General features: G+C 36.3%; 1 protein-coding gene across 3 annotated transcripts in view; it reads left to right on the top strand.

Moving 5' to 3' along the window:
* P4HA2 (prolyl 4-hydroxylase subunit alpha 2) overlaps positions 1-19,589 on the top strand; it is a 156,220-nt gene that overhangs the window by 22,946 nt on the left and 113,685 nt on the right. For all 3 annotated transcript variants that reach the window (XM_053717188.1, XM_053717186.1, XM_053717187.1), the window contains exons 2-4: positions 4,057-4,164; positions 7,354-7,450; positions 12,074-12,225. In XM_053717188.1, the coding sequence (XP_053573163.1) occupies positions 4,083-4,164; positions 7,354-7,450; positions 12,074-12,225 (331 nt within the window). In that variant the 5' untranslated portion in view covers positions 4,057-4,082. The remainder of the gene's footprint in view (positions 1-4,056; positions 4,165-7,353; positions 7,451-12,073; positions 12,226-19,589) is intronic.

The raw sequence follows: 19,589 nt of genomic DNA, 5'->3' as shown, positions 1-19,589 counted from the left end.
TACTGATTCTTTCCTATCTTGTGTGCATAGATCCAGCATATACAATTGCTAATTCTTTTTATTTAATGGTAATTTTTCTATGTATGAAATGAATAAAGATGTTTTTATTAGAAAGATTATGATGTGGCTTGTAACTTGTAAAAGTTAAACAATTCGGGTCTGAGCTGCAATGTATTGAATCACAAGGTTAATATGTGAGTGCTTGCCTTCCCCTTGGCTGGTCTGTCTTCTTGGCACAGTGATAGGAGTGTTACATTCAGCTTAAACATTCATCTGTGTTGTAGAGGAGCTGCGAAGGATTAACTTTCACAAAGGTCAAACAAACCGACCCCTTGCCAATAGACAGGAACTGTGCAATATAGTTAGTGTGTATACATTAAGTCTGCATCACCTGTACAACTGGGTATTATTCACAATAAAGTCTGCTTAATTACAGCTGTCACATTCTGTTATTTAAACATAAAGTAACCTTATTGAGTAAAGAAAAAAAAAATAGAGAACCTAACTTGTATCTTCTGTACTAGTTATTATGTTGTGCTAATTTCCCATAGCGATGACAAAGAAAGCGGTCAATGTTCATACTCAGACACATTAGTTTTGGGCTTTTCCATGCTGGCCTGAGTTACAAAGCCAAATGTTATTTAGCACTGCATTCTTTATGGATAACATCACTGGAATCAGCCGACCTTATGTTTGATTTCTTTCCAAGAAGAAAATTTTAAAGATGCAAGTTTTTTTTCTGCATCTCTATGGCAACCTATCCTATGTAATGATCTATAAACATACAGCCATTTTACAGCAATGCTTCTTAGTCAGTTTAAAGACATAGTGTAGCATTAAAAGGTATTTAAAGGGATGTTAAACAACCAGTTTTGTTTATTAAAAAAAGAACTAAGCAGTTGCTTATACATAATAGAAAGCATTGTAATATGCATTTATTTCTTACACTACATTTGTGCAGTGTCTGTTAGTACAAATGTAGAGCGCTACAAGGTGGTGGAGAATTTTGCAGGAAGGATTATCTCAGCCTGATGTCATAAAACAGCTAGGCTAGTGAATAGATAGCAGGGAGTCAGATTAGCTCATGCCCAGAACTGACTGAGTAAAAACGTAGGTTTTCAAAATTCTCCGCTCTTATCACACATGGGGCGGTGGTTACAGTGAGAATTTCTAAGTGCTAATTTTGCAAGAAAACAAGTTGTTTGCTGTTTGTTTTTGTTTTTTACACACTTCCTTTTTATATTTACACTGATTTTACATTTTTGTTTTTACCAAAAGAGCACTGTTTAATATCCCATTAAGAGCCAAGTATAAACTGACCCATTTCTCATATGAGGCAGATTATGTTATGTTCCAGCCTTTGTAACAGATATATATATATATATATATAAATGTTATATGTTCTTATTCTGCTTAGGTTCCAAAAATTAGTTTGAGATTTTTAATTCAGCATTTGATTGATATTCTCTTATCTGTTTTAACAGACAATAAAGTCAAAATTAAATTTTCATGATTCACTTATATCGTGCAATTTTATGTTCCCGTTTAATACTATCAAATTTGCTTTCTTCTCTTGTAATCCTTTGTTGAAAATAATATATAGGAAGACACTAGTGGGAGCTAGCTGCTGATTAGTTATTAAGCTAATATTGGCTTTAATTTTAGTTGAGTGGTCAACAAAATCAGCCGGGTGGTGCACCCGCTAAAAAGGCCCTGTTGTGAACACTGTGCTAAAACTGTAGGAAATCACTGTTATATGTTATTGTAGAAAAAGTTACATTACCCTGTCTGTTAACTACCTTGTATTTTATACTACATTGTTTTGTGCTCCTTGTTGACCTCTGACCTGGATGTCTCTCAGTTCAAAACATGGTTTCTCCCACAAACAGTTCTGTCTTTATTTCTATAACTGAAACATATGCGTTACTGGTTCTAAGGGGGTACAATTAAATTACTTATGCAGTATTGGATACAAATGTTTAAATCACTGTGAGTTACTGGCATATAGAAGTAAAAAAGTAATTAATCTGTGTGTTACTGGTAGCTAAAGACATTAACTACTACCCTTTCCCTTGCCACTTGCTAGTCATCCAGTATTTTTGTGGCAGAGCTCTACCTATAATCTTAGTATTTGGGTTATGCTATAATGTAAACAGTTAGTGGATGCTATTCTTGAGGTGTGGAATAGGGGTGTTGTGAAGTCATATGGGCAGTAGATACTAACTACTATGGCCTCCATTACATATGCAGCGTCGCCCGCAAAATCCTCCGCCGCCAGATTTTACGCAATTTTGGTATTACATATACGGCGTAGCATACAAGTTACGCGCGTATATTTCACCCTTCGGACATATTTTTTTTACCCATAGACTAAAATAGAACTGCGTGCTATTTGGTATCCAATATGCAGCGTAAGGACTTAAGCGCGCAGAATTAAGAAAATCTACTCCATTCTCATCTCGCCACATATTGCAGGCGCAGCAACCCTTGCACTGACTAAAAAAGCAATGTAATTCCCTGGAAGCCTTAACAAACACATACATTTAAGCAGCATCTCAAGGTTAAAGGGACAGTATACTATGATATTGTTTTTTTAAGGTTTATTTGTGTATTTGAAATAGTTTGAAGCCACAACATAATCAAATGGATTGAGCTTGTAGGTACTTTATCACATTGTGGACATATACTTGCTTATTTACTTTAAATTTCTTCTCAAAACAATCAACAATACTTGGAGGAGAGAACAATGGGAAATCATAATTGTATTACCTTCATCTCTTTATATATGGGTTTATATATGAATTTTGAATAGCGTAATTACGTGTCGCATTTTTATATGAAATTGCGGTTCATTTTTCCGAGTGTTAGCCTAATTTGCATAAAACTACTCTTTATTGCCACTTTCCGTGGACAAAATACTGGCGTAAGTTACTTGCGACGACTAAAATGTGTATTTGCGCACATTTCAGAGGATTGCCAGTTTGTCCTACTTACGCCAGTTTAGCATATAACGGCGCAATATATGTAATACCCCGATGTGTGAGGTGAAATTACGGGCGGCGCGGGTTCCCACGCTTGCGCCGAAACATGTGCCGTATATGCGATCGCGCCCTATATATTTAGAACCATTCAATCTGATGACAAATGGGATACTGAATCTTTGTGACTGTATAAGAAGAAATTATGGCCTGAATTTATCATTGAGTGACTATATGAAGCGTTATCTTGTCACATGCAATGCAATTGTTTGTGCACACATTATATTAATATTGCCAGATAATGTAATATCCCTTGGTAAATATCTATTACTTTTTTTGGCGACTGTTCAAAACGCGCACAAAGAATTGTTTGTGCTGACTTGTCATTAGGATTTATTCATTTTGACAAGTTATTGTGAAGCCTGGTTTATGAGAACGTTAGCCCTAAGGGAAAGAAGATGTTATATGATTATTCAGTGTAACTAGGCAAAGTGTATTCAGGGAGATGTGCTTTGATTTTAGTGGTGTTTGGACCAGTCGTATCTATTTTCAAAAATATACTAGAAACAAAAATGAGGCTTTTAAAAATTATTTTTTGTAATTATAATGATCAGATTCGATTGGATCCATGTAACCCACTGCTTGTGCTTACCATCCATAATAAAGACTCAATGTTAGTGCAGCTTGTGTTTCCCATGAATGATAAAGACTCATTTTAAGTGCAGTTTGTGTTTCCCATTAATGATAAAGACTCATTTTAAGTGCAGTTTGTGTTTCCCATTAATGATAAAGACTTGATGTAAGTGCACCTTTGTGTCTCCCATTGCATAATGGTTTAGGAGTGATTATACTATATGGCCAGATCTGTAAGTGACCTTTAAGTATATTTCATTGGATGATTTTTTTTTTCTTCTTTTTTCTGTAAAAATCTGTGTAGACAGAATTATTTGCAATTAAGTCCAACTAGCTATTTAATATGGACATTGGTGCCAATATACATAATTTGTTTATTAATTGATATGTCCATAACATTCTGCTAATTTGAAAATAACACATTTCTGTGTTTTTCCCCTCTTAGATTAACATTGTCTTTTGTAAACGAAGATGAAGCCTTGGGGCCTTGTTCTAGTGCTGATCAACCTTTGCTGGATACGGCATGTTCAAGCAGAGTTCTTCACCTCCATAGGTATGTGTCTATTTAAGTTCATAACGCTGTAGGAAGTAATATAAGCATTACTCATGTCATTTCACTTATTTTTCCAGTACAAGGGAGCGAGAATGTGATTAAATCACCCTGTCCTACTTTTCTTTCCTTTGACTGCAAACTCTAAATAATTTATCCCCTGCAAATATGTATTGATGCACATAATTCATCTGAAAATGTAATATAAGCTAAGCAGATCTATTAGCTAAACCAAATAACCAAACACAATATGGAAAGGAATTCCCCAGAGTATCAAGGAGAAACCGTGATATTCAATACTTCTTACTGCAATTTTATGAGGACGAGCTGCATAGTATGTAAAAAAACATTTAGCCAATCACACTGCTGCATGTCTTGATATATAAATGATAGTCTCTTAGGATAAGCCCTTCCGTTTTCTCTCACCGCATTTCTATTTTGTCTTGAAATGTTTGCTAAACTGTCTGCCAAGCTTCCAGACACCGAAAATAGAACCTTATTTTAGAAATGTGTCTTTCATGTGCACTTTATAATATATAGCTTACCCCAAATCTAAAAATCTCTCCATGCTTTTCAACGAACAACGAGATTGTCTACAAGTAAACGGTTCTCAGCTTTAAAATAGTGGTATTGTTTTTAGTAATTTAAAGGGACATAATACTCATATGCTAAATCACTTGAAACTGATGCAGTATAACTGTAAAAAGCTGACAGGAAAATATCACCTGAGCATCTCTATGTAAAAAAGGAAGATATTTCACCTCACAATTTCCTCAGCTCAGCAGAGTAAGTTATAAAAAAAAAGTTATACTCAGCTGCTCCCAGCTGCAGGTAAAAAAATTAAAAAAAATGAAGAAATGAATTGCAGCCAATCAGCATCAGCAGTGCTGAGGTCATGAACTCTTACTGTGATCTCATGAGATTTGACTTAACTCTCATGAGATTTCATAGTAAGCTTCCTTTACCTGATTGGTGAAATAATATGAGAGTGCACGAAGCTGATCCTTTCAGTTGTCCCGGGACAGACATACTAATATGCTGCTTAGAAATCCTTTACAATGGGAGGGGGCTACTAAGGAACTTTTGAGGTAAAATATCTTTCTTTTTTACATAGAGATGTTCAGGTGATATTTTCTAATCAGCTTTTTACAGCTATGCTGCATCACATTCAAGTGTTTAAACATTTGGGTATTATGGCCCTTTAATGCACCAACTCAGACTAAGAAGAATGTATAAAGGGATATTTTATTTCATGACTCAGATGGAGCATGTGATCTTAAACAACTTTCTAATTTACTTCTATTATCAAATTTTCTTTGTTCATTTGGTATCATTTGTTGAAAAGCAGGGATGTAAGCTCAGGAGTGTGCATGTGTCTGGAGCACTATATGGCAGCAGTTTTGCAAGAATGGTATCCATATACAAGAGCACGAGATGGCAGCACTATTTCCTGCTATTTACTGCTCCAGACACCTACCTAGTTATCTCTTTAACAAAGAATAATGTAGGAACAAAGCTAATTTGACAAAAGAAACAAAATTAATTGTTTTTAAAAATGGTATGCTGTCTTAATCACAGCAGAACATTTTGGGGTTGCATATCCCTTTAATAATTGTAGTTTTCTATTAATATTTTTTTTTTAATTAAGTAAGAATGTAATATTCAAATGGACACTGAACCCACATTTTTTTCTTTCATGATTCAGATAGAGCAGCAGTTTTAAGCAACTTTCTAATTTACTCCTATTATCAATTTTTCTTCATTCTCTTGGTATCCTTATTTGAAAAGCAAGAATGTAAGTTTAGATGCCGGCCCATTTTTGGTGAACAACCTGGGTTGTTCTTGCTGATTGGTGGATTAATTTAACTGTCCAGAGTGCTAAACCAAAAAATAGCTTAGATGCCTTCTTTTTCAAATAAAGATAGCAAGAGAATGAAGAAAAATTGATAATAGGAGTAAAATAGAAAGCTACTTAAAATTGCATGCTCTATCTGAATCACAAAAGAAAAAAATTTGGGTTCAGTGTCCCTTTAAGCCTAGACGTAAATATTTGTAAGGTGCTAGAATGCTTTGTGCTGACAAATTTACAGTAGAAAACATATGATGTAATACTTAATCTTATACATGTACATATAAGCCTAATTACAAAGTAAAAAAGCATAATGTATGTAAAGGAAAAAGTGTGTAGGGAAAATAAAAAGGAGTTAAAAAAACAGCATTTCAAGAGAACCATGATATTAAATTACATTAAACACCTCATGCTTTTGTGTAACATTGTGCTTGTGCCCTGCTCCATAGGAGGCCAAAACAAACTCTGGTACCTGCAAATCAGAGCTGGTTTAAAGACACATGAATCCCAAAATGTTCTTTTCATGATTCAGACAGAGCACGCCATTTTAAACAAGTTTCAATTTACTTCTGTTATCAAATTTGCTTTGATCTATTGGTATCCTTTGTTGAGAAACATACCTAGGTAGGCCCAGGAGCAGCAATGAACTACTAGGATTTAGCTGCTTATTGGTGGCTGCACATATATGCCTCTTGTCATTGTCTCACCATATGTGCCCAGCTAGCTCCCAGTAGTGCTTTGCTGCTCCTTCAACATATGATTCCATGAGAATGAGGCAAAATTGATCATATAAGAAAATTGGTTAACATTGTATGCTCTATATGAGCCATGAAATCAATTTGGGTTTTGTGTCCCTTTTTAAGGAATTTGCAGCATTATGATAATCTAGGTTACCTAGGTTTTTCTTTTTGGCCTTTTTAGGGAGAGTAGGACAAAGAAAAAGTTTTGGACCAAACAAGAATTTAATATCCCTTTAAGCACTACAAACATAAATACCAGAATAAATTAAAAAATAAGAGGAGAGTGTTAAGACCTGTTAGTGGAAAGAGAGATTATGGCAATGATAACATTATTTAATCGCCTCAAACTCTTTTTATTAGATTAAATACAAGATTGAACATGACCACCAGACTCAAAGTTCATTTTAGATATCATAACCGTATCTATTTCAGTCAGCTTTATACAATACAATGTCTGTTCCTAAAGATTTAAAGATACATACAAACAAAAAGATATGCCTTATACACTAGTATTGATTTTGTTAGTCAGTTGTATTGGTATTTAATGAAAAGCTCAGGTTATATTTGCTCTGTAAAAATACTTACACAACAATTTGTTTTTAGGTCAGATGACCGACCTAATTTACAAGGAGAGAGACCTCGTTCAATCTTTAAAAGAATACATCAGAGAAGAAGAGGAACGGCTGTCTAAAATTAAAAGGTGCTTTCTTTTTTGACAAAATGTGCATTGAAGCGTAGTTTTGTGCTACCCTCACTTTGTGCATCTAGTTCTTTAAAATCCATGTATCCCTTGTTTAACAAATGCATTTTTATCACACAGAAAATTTCATAGAAGCAAAGATAACCATGCTATCTAACTTTAATTGGGGTTTGACATTAAAGGCTTTGACCTAATTTTAAGTGGTTCTATATTTTAAAAAAAAAAAGGTCTCAACAAATTTTGGGTGCTATGTTGCCTTGGCAACAAATAATAGCAGCCAGGTAGTTAGAAAAGTGTGATACCGACAGAATGTTATCTTTTCTATGTATATGAAGCACAGGGACCAGTTTCTGGCTGCTAACATTTTGGCATGTGTCTTTGGTTGGGATCAAATATGCAAACCCTGTTTTAAAGTGCAGTGTTTTTTTAAACACATAGTTTCACGCTAGTGGATTCCTGTCTTGCTGTATCTTAGCTGCAAAATACATTACTGTCAATCTGCTCCAATAACCATGGCATTTTAATGACTCAAGACCTATTTCTGCGCACAAGACTAAAATCTCTGTCTAACCCTCTTATGTACACGTACCAGGTGTAAAGTGCGTTGAGTCCAATTAGGAGAAAAATGCTATATACGTTTTTATTATTGTTATTAGTTGTTCAATTTATCCGGCAATCAGCCCATTGGTTTTGTTTTTCTTGTACTTAATGCCTGAAGGGGAGCAACACTTTCAAATGCCACTTGGTAGCTTGATAACAACCGTTTTATTTTTATGGACAATAAAAACCAACAATAGTATTGAGTAAACAGCTACTCGTGTTTTTGGAGCCAGGGAAGGCTTTATGAATAGATATATGTAGCTATTGGGATTTGACAATCCCTGATGTATTCCATATTTCAGACTATTATTATTATCATTCATTTGTATAGCGCCGCCAAATTCCGTAGCGCTGGGTACAATGATAGGGGTAAACAATGACAAGGATTTGTGATAAAATACAAAACATAACAAAACTAAATAAATCTAGTACAGGAGGAAGAGGGCCCTGCTCCGGAGAGCTCACAGTCTACAGGTTTAGGGTGCAGAGACATAAGGTTGGGGTAGCATGTCACATCGGTTGTAGTTGCAGCAGTGAGTCAGGCAGTTCATGTATTAGTTTGGTACGCCTCTCTGAATAGTTGAATTTTCAAGGAGCGTCTGAAGCTATACAAGGTTGGAGACAGTCTTATGGAGCGGGGTAGAGAGTTCCAGAGGACAGGAGCAGCACGTGCAAAGTATTGGAGGCGGGAGTGGGACGTAGAGTTAACAGGAGTGGAGAGACGTAGGTCAGAGGTTGATCGAAGAGGACGGGATGGGGAATATTTCACGATGAGAGAGGAAATATAGTTGGGAGTTAGACTGTTGAGTGCTTTGTAAGTTAGGGTTAATACTTTAAATTGTATTCTGGAGTGTATGGGGAGCCAGTGTAGAGACTGGCAGAGCGGAGCAGCTGATGTAGATGGGCTACTTAGGTGGATGAGTCTAGCAGAAGCATTCATAATAGATTGGAGGGCGGAGAGGAGGTGTTTTGGAAGGCCATTTAGAAGTAGATTGCAATAATCAATGTGTGACAAAATGAGGGAATGAAAAAGTATTTTTGTAGTTTTTTGAGTAAGGAAGGGATGAATTCCGGAAATGTTGCATATGTGTGAATGGCAGGATTTGGTAAGTGCTTGTATATGTGGGTTGAATGTGAGTTCTGAGTCTAGTGTGACCCCAAGACAGCAGACCTGGGGTGAGGTGTTGAGAATAGAGTCTCCAACCGTCAGAGAAATGTCAGGTGTTGGATGTCTGAAGAGGGGGGAATAAGAAGCAGCTCAGTTTTGGACAGATTGAGTTGGAGGTAGTGTGAAGACATCCAAGAGGAAATTGCAGAGAGGCAGTTGGAAATCTGGGGAGAGAGGAGAGACTATCAGCATTAGTATTGTTTACAGATTACTGATGATCATTCTTTCTCATCTTATCAAAAATATATGTAAAGCTATAAATATAAGGGCAATGTACTCTGTATCCAACTTATCAAGAAAGTACATGATGGTTTTACTAAATATGCATGATTAAGGGCTGTTAGGCTTAAACCGTTGCAGTGTTTGTATTATGCCTTAAAGGGACATGAAACACTAATTTTTTATTTCATATTTCAGAAAGAGCATTTGATTTTAAACAACTTTCTGCTTTACTTCTATTATCACATTTTCTTTGTTCTTTTTGTATTTTTTGTTGAAAAAGAGGAATGTAAGCTCAGGAGCATGCACATGTCTGGAGCACTAGATGGCAGGAGTTTTGCAATAATGTTATACATTAACAATGGCAATAGATAACAACACCATTTCCTGCTATGTAGTGCCCAAGACACCTACCAATCGACTAGATTACGAGTTTTGCGGTAAGAGCGGCCCGGTACTAACTTGCAAGTTATTTCCACCGCTCACCTCCCTATTGTGCTGCTATTACAGGTTTGCAAAAATCCGGCGTTAGCAGGCAATATTGAAGCGTTGAGCAAAATTGAGCTCCATACCGCATTCAAATACCAGCGCTGCTTTGAGCTGGTTTTACGTGCTCGTGCACGATTTCCCCATAGACATCAATGGGGAGAGCCAGCTAAAAAAAAGCCTAACACCTGCAATAAAGGAGAGTAAAGCTCCGTAACGCAGCCCCATTGATTCCTATGGGGAAACAAAAGTTATGTTTACACCTAACACCCTAACATAAACCCAGAGTCTAAACACCCCTAATTTGCTGCCCCTGACATCGCCGACACCTACATTACACTTATTAGCCCTAATCTGCCGCCCCCGACACCACCGCCACCTACCTACACTTATTAACCCCTAATCTGCCGCCCCCTATCGCCGCTGCCACTATACTAAAGTTATTAACCCCTAAACCTAACCCTAAGTCTAACCGTAACACCCACTAACTTTAATATAATTAAAATAAATCTAAATAAAATTTACTATCATTAACTAAATAATACCTATTTAAAACTAAATACTTACCTGTAAAATAAACCCTAAGCTAGCTACAATATAACTAATAGTTACATTATAGCTAGTTTAGGTTTTATTTTTATTTCACAGGCAAGTTTGTATTTATTTTAACTAGGTAGACTAGTTGCTAAATAGTTATTAACTATTTACTAGCTACCTAGTTAAAATAAATACAAATTTACCTGTAAAATAAAACCTAACCTGAGTTACACTAACACCTAACCTTACACTACAATTAAAAAAATTACATTAATTAAATACAATTAACTAAATTACAAAAAACACTAAATTACACAAAATAAAAAAGAAATGATCACATATTTAAACTAATTACACCTACTCTAATAGCCCTATCAAAATAAAAAAGCTTTTTTATTTTGATAGGGCTATTAGATTGGGTGTAATTAGTTTAAATATTTGATCATTTCTTTTTTATTTTGTGTAATTTAGTGTTTATTTTTTTGTAATTTAGTTAATTGTATTAATGTAATTTATTTAATTTTAGTGTGATGTTAGGTGTTAGTGTAAGACAGGTTAGGTTTTATTATACAGGTAAATTTGTATTTATTTTAACTAGATAGTTAGTAAATAGTTAATAACTATTTACTAACTAGTCTACCTAGTTAAAATAAATACAAACTTAGCTGTAAAATAAAAATAAAACCTAAGCTAGCTACAATGTAACTATTAGTTATATTGTAGCAAGATTAGGGTTCATTTTATAGGTAAGTATTTAGTTTTAAATAGGAATTATTTAGTTAATGAAAGTAATTTTTATTTAGATTTATTTTAATTATATTAAAGTTAGGGGTGATGGGTTAGGGTTACGTTAGGTTTAGACTTAGGTTTAGGGGTTAATATATTTATTTAGTGTTAGTGATGTGGGAGGCCAGAGGTTTATGGGTTAATAACTTTAATATAGTGGCGGCGGCGGCGACATTGGGGGCAGCAGATTAGGGGTTAATAAATTTATGTTGTTGGCGGCGGCAGATTAGGGGTTAATAAGTGTAGGTAGGTGGCGGCGATGTCGGGGGCGGAAGATTAGGGGTTAATAAGTGTAATGTAGGTGTCAGCGATTTCGGGGGCGGCAGATTAGGGGTGTTTAGACTCGGGGTTTATGTTAGGGTGTTAGGTTTAAACATAAATTTTCTTTCCCCATAGGAATCAATGGGGCTGCGTTACGGATCTTTACGCTCCTTTATTGCAGGTGTTAGGCTTTTTTTTAACCGGATCTCCCCATTGATGTCTAGGGGGAAATCGTGCACGAGCACGGAAAACCAGCTCAATGCAGCGCTGGTATTTGTGTGCGGTATGGAGCTCAACGCTGCCATATTGCCCGCTAATGCCAAGTTTTTGCAAACCTGTAGTAGCAGCGCTATTAAAGGTGAGCAGTGGAAATAACTTGCACGTTATTACCGAGCCGCTCATAACCCAAAACTCGCAATCTGGCTGATGGTTCCTTATGAAAGCTGCATGTTCTTATTCTCTTTAACAATCTGAATTATTAGTATTTTCGTGATGGATTCTAAATAATTATTGTTCAATGAGTAGTGCATTTTATTAAACATTATCCTACACTCTTGTAATTAAAGATGGGCAACTCAAGTAGATGAACTAACCAGCAAGTCAACTGCAGATCCAGAAGGGTATCTCGGCCATCCTGTGAATGCTTACAAGTTGGTGAAGAGACTAAATACAGACTGGGTGTCACTGGAAAATTTAGTGCTTCAGGACTCAGCAAAAGGTAATGAATCATTTAAAATGTATCAAGACATTAATTTGTTATAATGTGTACATATTGGGCCATTATAGTAAATAAAATTAAATGCTCTCCTTCCTTAGAGCATGTCATTTTATCACTATTGACCCTGCAAATCTATGTATTTAACCCCTCCCAACAAAAGTGTTAAACACGTACTTAAAGTTCTGCTTGGGAGCCTTCAGAGAGGAAACTATAGCTGAGCCAATTAGCAGCACCAGTTGCACAGCTATGTGTACTAGAGATCATGTACCAGTAGGCATGGGACAATTTAGTAGTGATATAAAGAAACAAAACACTGGAGGACCGGACAAATAAGCGGAATCTAAAATGTAACAATGCAATAAGCAAAATTTAATTAAAACGTTTTTAAGAGAAACAGATTATTTACTTAAAGATTTAAAATGTTTGGATCCACCGTTCCACATGTCAAGCAACCTCTTCCTCCACATCTATAGTTTCCTTTAACAGATAAACATGAATGAACTGTTGGCACTTTTTGATATTCTTACCAAACTAGGGAAAGTTTAGATTCTAAAGTCATAGGTTTTTTTCGGGGACAAATTTATAATGTACCACTACTTCCTTCAGAACATTATCATTAGTGAGAATAGGTAAATTTCTTTTCAAAATTTAAAATATCTCTTGTCTGATTGGTGTGTTCAGTGGTAAACACTATACTACTTTCTTCAAAATTCTCACTACCCTTCTTTGTACATTCTCCCAGCGGCAGTAGCCCACTTCAGGACTTACTTTTTTCCAAGTGAGTGGGATTATATTCTCTCGCTATCAACCTATTTTGTAAATCCTCAGACTTCAAAATATACATTATCATCCTTGGTGTTCCGTCTTATTCTGACAAATTGACTTCTCGGTATGGCACGTATCAGTGGATGACGCGACTTAGCATGAAGAATAGTATTACCTGCACTTGGCTTTCTAAATGTTCTACTTACTATTCTGTTATGTTAATTGCCCTTTAAAAAAGACTGTTATTTTGTTCTTGTATTAAATTGATGAATGACCCCTCAGTTCAGCAGTGAGTAATGTTGATATGAATGCTGTGCAAAGGTTAAAGCTAAAAAGTTTTGGGTTATTTAACAAAAGTACATTCACCCCTACACAGGTAGGGGCCGGGGTCCAAAGCTTTATTAAATTGGTGGATAATGATGTAGCTGACATGTGTAGAAAACACTATAGCAAAAGTAGAAAACACCCTGTGAGACAAGGTTTAACTAAAAAAGAGTTGATTTCACTGAATGGGTTAAAAAATAATGAACAGCTTATCATTAAGGGGGCGGATAAGGGAGGGGCCACTGTACTTATGGTTAAGGAATTTTATGTGAATGAAATAAAAACACAATTATCAGATACTGCTGTATATAAAAAACTGCATACAAACCCCGTTTTTAACATTCAGAAAGAGGTTGAAAATTGTGTTAATATTGCTGTAAAAAATGGGATAATTGATAAAGATATTGCAAAGTTTCTTTTGGAATCAGAGGCAGTTACTCCTGTTTTATACACACTTCCTAAAGTACATAAATGCTTAACTTCCCCCCCTGGACGCCCCATTGTAGCTGGAATGGGTTCTATCCTATCTAAAGTTTCCATTTTTTTAGATAAGGCTTTGAGACCACTGGTATTATCCAATTCCTATATTCAGGATACAAGTGATTTTATAACTAAATTGCAGAACCTGTCTATTGATGGGAACAGAGGCATACTGTTTAGTCTGGATGTAGCATCATTATATACTTCCATCTCGCATGAGGCTGGTATTGGTGCAGTCACCAAGGTTTTGAGTCAAGATTTAAAATTTTCACCATTACAACAAGAATTTTTGATCCAATTATTGAGGATTGTATTATGTTGTAATTATTTTTTATTTGGTGATGATTACTACCTACAACTCCAAGGGACTGCCATGGGTTCCAATGTCGCCCCCACATACGCAAATATCTATATGAATATCTTTGAGGAATATTTTGTTTATAATCATCCATTGTTTTTACTATATGGTGCCACATGGTGGCGCTATATAGATGATGTTTTTGGTGTGTGGTTGGGCGACATTGGAACCCTTGAGAAATTTATTAATGATTTAAATTCTGCTACAACTAGAATTAAATTCAAACTGGTGTGGAGTGAGGAGAGTGTGGTTTTTCTGGATACTCGAGTATCAAAAACTCCACAGGGCTTATCTGTGGATTTATATAAAAAAGAAACAGACTGTAACACCCTCCTCCACTATACCAGTGCCCACCCTCCATCTCTTCTCAAATCTTTACCTAGAAGCCAATTACTTCAGGTTAGAAGGATTGTGTCTGATGAAAATTTGGCCAAATTAAGATTGAGAGAGATGGGGGATCGGTTTTTAGCAAGGGGTTACCCTAAGGAATTAATTGAATCAGAACTTGAGTATGCTCTTGCCACAACTAGACAATCCCTGTTAACTAAAAAGAATAATGAGAAAAGAGAGATAAAGGGGACAGAAAAATCGGATAGATTGGTTTTTGTTAGCCAATATTCCCCTTTAAGTCTAAAGGTTCAGAAAATTTTATTAAAGCATTGGCATGTGTTACAGACCTGTGAATCAGATGTTTTGGAGTTTTCTAAACCTTTTATGCCGGCCTATAAAAGAGGTAGAAATTTTAAAGATTCACTTGTCAGAGCAGATATTGGCCCCCTTAAAAAGAGGGGGGTGCAGAGCTATATAGGCAAGAAAAATTGGGGGAATTTCCCATGCCTTGGTTGCTCTAACTGCAACAACATAATTAAAGGCCCCACCTTTAGTCATCCTAGGACTGGATATATGTTTTCTATTAAGGATTATTTTACATGCAACACAGAATATGTGGTTTATTTGATTAAATGTCCCTGTGGATTGGGGTACGTCGGAGAGACCACCCGTAGTGTCCGTGAACGTATGGTTCAACATAAAAGCAGTATTAGGACAAAAAAACTTGATGCCCCTGTAGCGTGCCATTTTTTGTCTGCTGGACATAACCTTAATCAGTTAAGATTTCAAGTGATAGAGCATGTGCCAGTTCCTAGAAGGGGTGGGGATAGAGCCAAAATCCTTAAGAGTAGAGAAATGTTCTGGATTAATAAGTTGGGGACATTACACCCTAATGGGATGAATAGGGATTTTGACCTATCTGTATGCCTTTAAATATTATTTGATACAATGTTTCTTAATTTCTTCCTTTTCTCTTTTGCTACAGATGATTATGGATTCTGTTCTGCTAATTTACTTGATATATGTATGTATATTTAACTATACTTTAATATATATAAGGTTGGTGTGTTTCACCGGAAAATTACTGAAATGTTTTTTGCTGATAATTACCTGTGTACCTTGAGTGGTATGTAAGGGGTTAATTTGGAATGTACAAACTTCACAGGTGTGTGGGTGTGGCTAGGAGGGTATTTAAAGATGATTATGTGTATAGTTTAGCCATACATGACTAAGGACTGTGTCCGAAACGTTGTTGTTTAACTTTATTGGGTCTGGCTACTCCTCAAGCTGAATAAAACACCTTGAAGAAACGCTGTTTGGTGGTGCTGCTTCATTTTTGTTTCTACATTTGCATTTGTGGGTTCTGGCAGGAACCTGGACGCTGGCACACCTTAAAACATTCCCTGTGCTGGATATATATGACTATTTCCTCAGTTGTACCACATAAAGGTGGAAGCACAGTGGCCAATCTCTGGCTGGAATAACCGTGCAGTGATGTGAGTAGGACAGTGCGTCGTTTGGAGATGCTGTATGAATAAATGTCAGCCCTTTAGTGACCATCTGTTGTTTCCCTGCAGGATGAAATCTTTTAGTCACCAGTGAATATCTATAGTACTGATATGCGCAGGTGATTCAATTATTTCCAATGGAGGTTACTTACGTAATCGATTAAGATTGTAACTCTTGATTAATGCTGGTCTTATTGCATATTTAACCTTTGGATGGCTTGTCTTACATATGCATGGTGCTTTCTATATTCACTTTTTTGAGCAGGTCAAGACTAGGTTGTGTGGGTTTAACCCCTATTTCAAGATTTAAGCTGTTAATGTATATGTGTTTCCTCATAGGAGACATCATAGATCCTCAAAATGATCTCCAGTACTTGGGAGAGATACCCAATGTATAGGACGCAATTCCCTATTATTAAACACTGCTTAATTTATTAAGGAGTAGATGAGGTGCTATGTATGTTTAAATGTGAAAATGTATTTGCATTGGTCAGATGGCCACTACCTTAGGATACATATATTATCACACTTGTCCTATTAATACTATTTTGTAAATACTAATAGGACTAGTGTGCTAATATATGTATCCTAAGGTAGTGGCCATCTGACCAATGCAAATACATTTTTTCAGATCTCCAGCAATCTGGTGGGATTACCCTCTAGTAGAGCTGCTGTATGTCTCTTTAAATGTTAACTTTTATATACTTATTGATATGTGAATTTTCTTGCTGCAGGAGACGTCTCCTTTTAATAAGATTTTTGCTTGATGGATTTGGATACCTTTTCAGTGTGTTCAAAAATATTACATTTTAGTATTAGGATTTTGGAATACATTAAAGTATTTATTTTTATAAGAGTGCTGAAGTCCTGTCTTATTTTTTTAAAGGGCAATTAACTCTTTAGAGTCTATAGAATATTTTGTATTAATTGATTAAGATAATTTAATATTGGGTGCTTGATATAGTAACTCCCTTCAATAAGTGTAAAATTGTTTTTTTTTTTTAATATCAAAAGCTTTATTTAAACATAAATATTTTTGGCATGAAGAAAAACCCAAGTTTAACCCCCCCCCCAAAAAAAAACCTGTAAGCATATGTATGTGTTCAACTCATCCCTAATGACAGATTACTCACTAGCTTATAAGGACATCAATGCTGAAAATCATAAAAGCAGAAGTGTTTTCTTTCAGCACAGCAACATCCATTTTCAAACAAAAAAAAACATTCTAAAACAAAGAAAAAAAGTTATCTTAATATTCCTGTATGTTTGTAGGATTTGCCTGCTAATTGTGGTTGTGATATTTTGGAAAATAAAATAAAATAACTGTTCATTAGTAAAATATTTTGTTTCCGAATATGCATTTACAAATAAGTAAGTGATATTTGTAATTATATTTAAGATTATTTTTGAATGTACAAAATGTTCAAAGATTTTTGATGGGCTATTTAACTGGCATATTGTCTATTAAATATCTGCCTTACAACTCTATTTAAAGGTTACATATTTATGTCCTCCTAGATAAGCACCCTCTGAAAACCCCTGGTGCCAATCTCAAAGCATAGGAGCATGTGATTCACTGTCACTTAGGAACATACAGGCTGTATACACACTAATTAGGGCAGTAGGATATGAGCTTGGCACCAGGGGGTATGCGGAGGATGTAGCTGTTGGAGTAAAATTAGGACACTATAAGGTATTTCATTTTTTAAATAGAGCTATGTAGAAAAACACAATTTATGCTTACCTGATAAATTTATTTCTCTTGTAGTGTATCCAGTCCACGGATCATCCATTACTTGTGGGATATTCTCCTTCCCAACAGGAAGTTGCAAGAGGATCACCCACAGCAGAGCTGCTATATAGCTCCTCCCCTCACTGCCATATCCAGTCATTCGACCGAAACAAGCCGAGAAAGGAGAAACCATAGGATGCAGTGGTGAATGTAGTTTAATTAAAATTTAGACCTGCCTGAAAAGGACAGGACGGGCCGTGGACTGGATACACTACAAGAGAAATACATTTATCAGGTAAGCATAAATGATGTTTTCTCTTGTTAAGTGTATCCAGTCCACGGATCATACATTACTTGTGGGATACCAATACCAAAGCTAAAGTACACGGATGATGGGAGGGACAAGGCAGGAACTTAAACGGAAGGAACCACTGCCTGTAGAACCTTTCTCCCAAAAATAGCCTCCGAAGAAGCAAAAGTATCAAATTTGTAAAATTTGGAAAAAGTATGAAGCGAAGACCAAGTTGCAGCCTTGCAAATCTGTTCAACAGAGGCCTCATTTTTAAAGGCCCAGGTGGAAGCCACAGCTCTAGTAGAATGAGCTGTAATCCTTTCAGGAGGCTGCTGTCCAGCAGTCTCATAGGCTAAACGGATTATACTCCGAAGCCAAAAAGAAAGAGAGGTTGCCGAGGCCTTCTGACCTCTCCTCTGTCCAGAGTAAACAACAAACAGGTTAGATGTTTGGCGAAAATCTTTAGTAGCCTGTAAGTAAAACTTCAAGGCACGGACTACATCTAGATTATGCAAAAGACGTTCCTTCTTTGAAGAAGGATTAGGACATAATGATGGAACAACAATCTCTTGATTGATATTCTTGTTAGAAACCACCTTAGGTAAAAACCCAGGTTTTGTACGCAGAACAACTTTATCTGAATGAAAGATCAGATAAGGAGAATCGCAATGTAAGGCAGATAACTCTGAGACGCTTCGAGCCGAGGAAATAGCCATCAGAAAAAGAACTTTCCATGAAAGAAGTTTGATAGCAATAGAATGAAGAACTTTAAGAACCAAGTTTAAGCTCCATGGAGGAGCAACAGGTTTAAACACAGGCTTAATTCTAACTAAAGCCTGACAAAATGCCTGAACGTCTGGAACTTCTGCCAGACGCTTGTGTAAAAGAATAGACAGAGCAGAAATCTGTCCGTTTAAAGAACTAGCTGATAATCCTTTGTCCAAACCCTCTTGGAGGAAGGACAATATCCTAGGAATCCTAACCATACTCCATGAGTAATTCTTGGATTCACACCAATGAAGATATTTACGCCATATCTTGTGGTAAATTTTCCTGGTGACAGGCTTTCGTGCCTGTATTAAGGTATCAATTACTGACTCGGAGAAGCCACGCTTTGATAGGATCAAGCGTTCAATCTCCATGCAGTCAATCTCAGAGAAAGTAGATTTGGATGATTGAAAGGACCTTGTATTAGAAGGTCTTGTCTCAGAGGCAGAGTCCATGGTGGAAAGGATGACATGTCCACTTGGTCTGCATACCAGGTCCTGCGTGGCCACGCAGGCGCTATCAATATCACGATGCTCTTTCCTGTTTGATTTTGGCAATCAGACGAGGGAGCAGAGGAAATGGTGGAAACACATAAGCCAGGTTGAAGAACCAAGGCGCTGCTAGAGCATCTATCAGTGCCGCTTCTGGGTCCCTGGACCTGGATCTGTAACAAGGAAGCTTGGCGTTCTGGCGAGATGCCATGAGATCGAATTCTGGTTTGCCCCAATGGAGAACCAATTGAGCAAACACCTCCGGATGGAGTTCCCATTCCCCCGATGAAAAGTCTGATGACTTAGAAAATCCGCC

Source organism: Bombina bombina, chromosome 6 (assembly GCF_027579735.1).
Source record: "Bombina bombina isolate aBomBom1 chromosome 6, aBomBom1.pri, whole genome shotgun sequence".
NCBI classification, from domain to species: Eukaryota; Metazoa; Chordata; class Amphibia; order Anura; family Bombinatoridae; genus Bombina; species Bombina bombina.
Note: the sequence above shows the minus strand (reverse complement) of the source record. Positions and strands in the feature narration are given on the sequence as shown.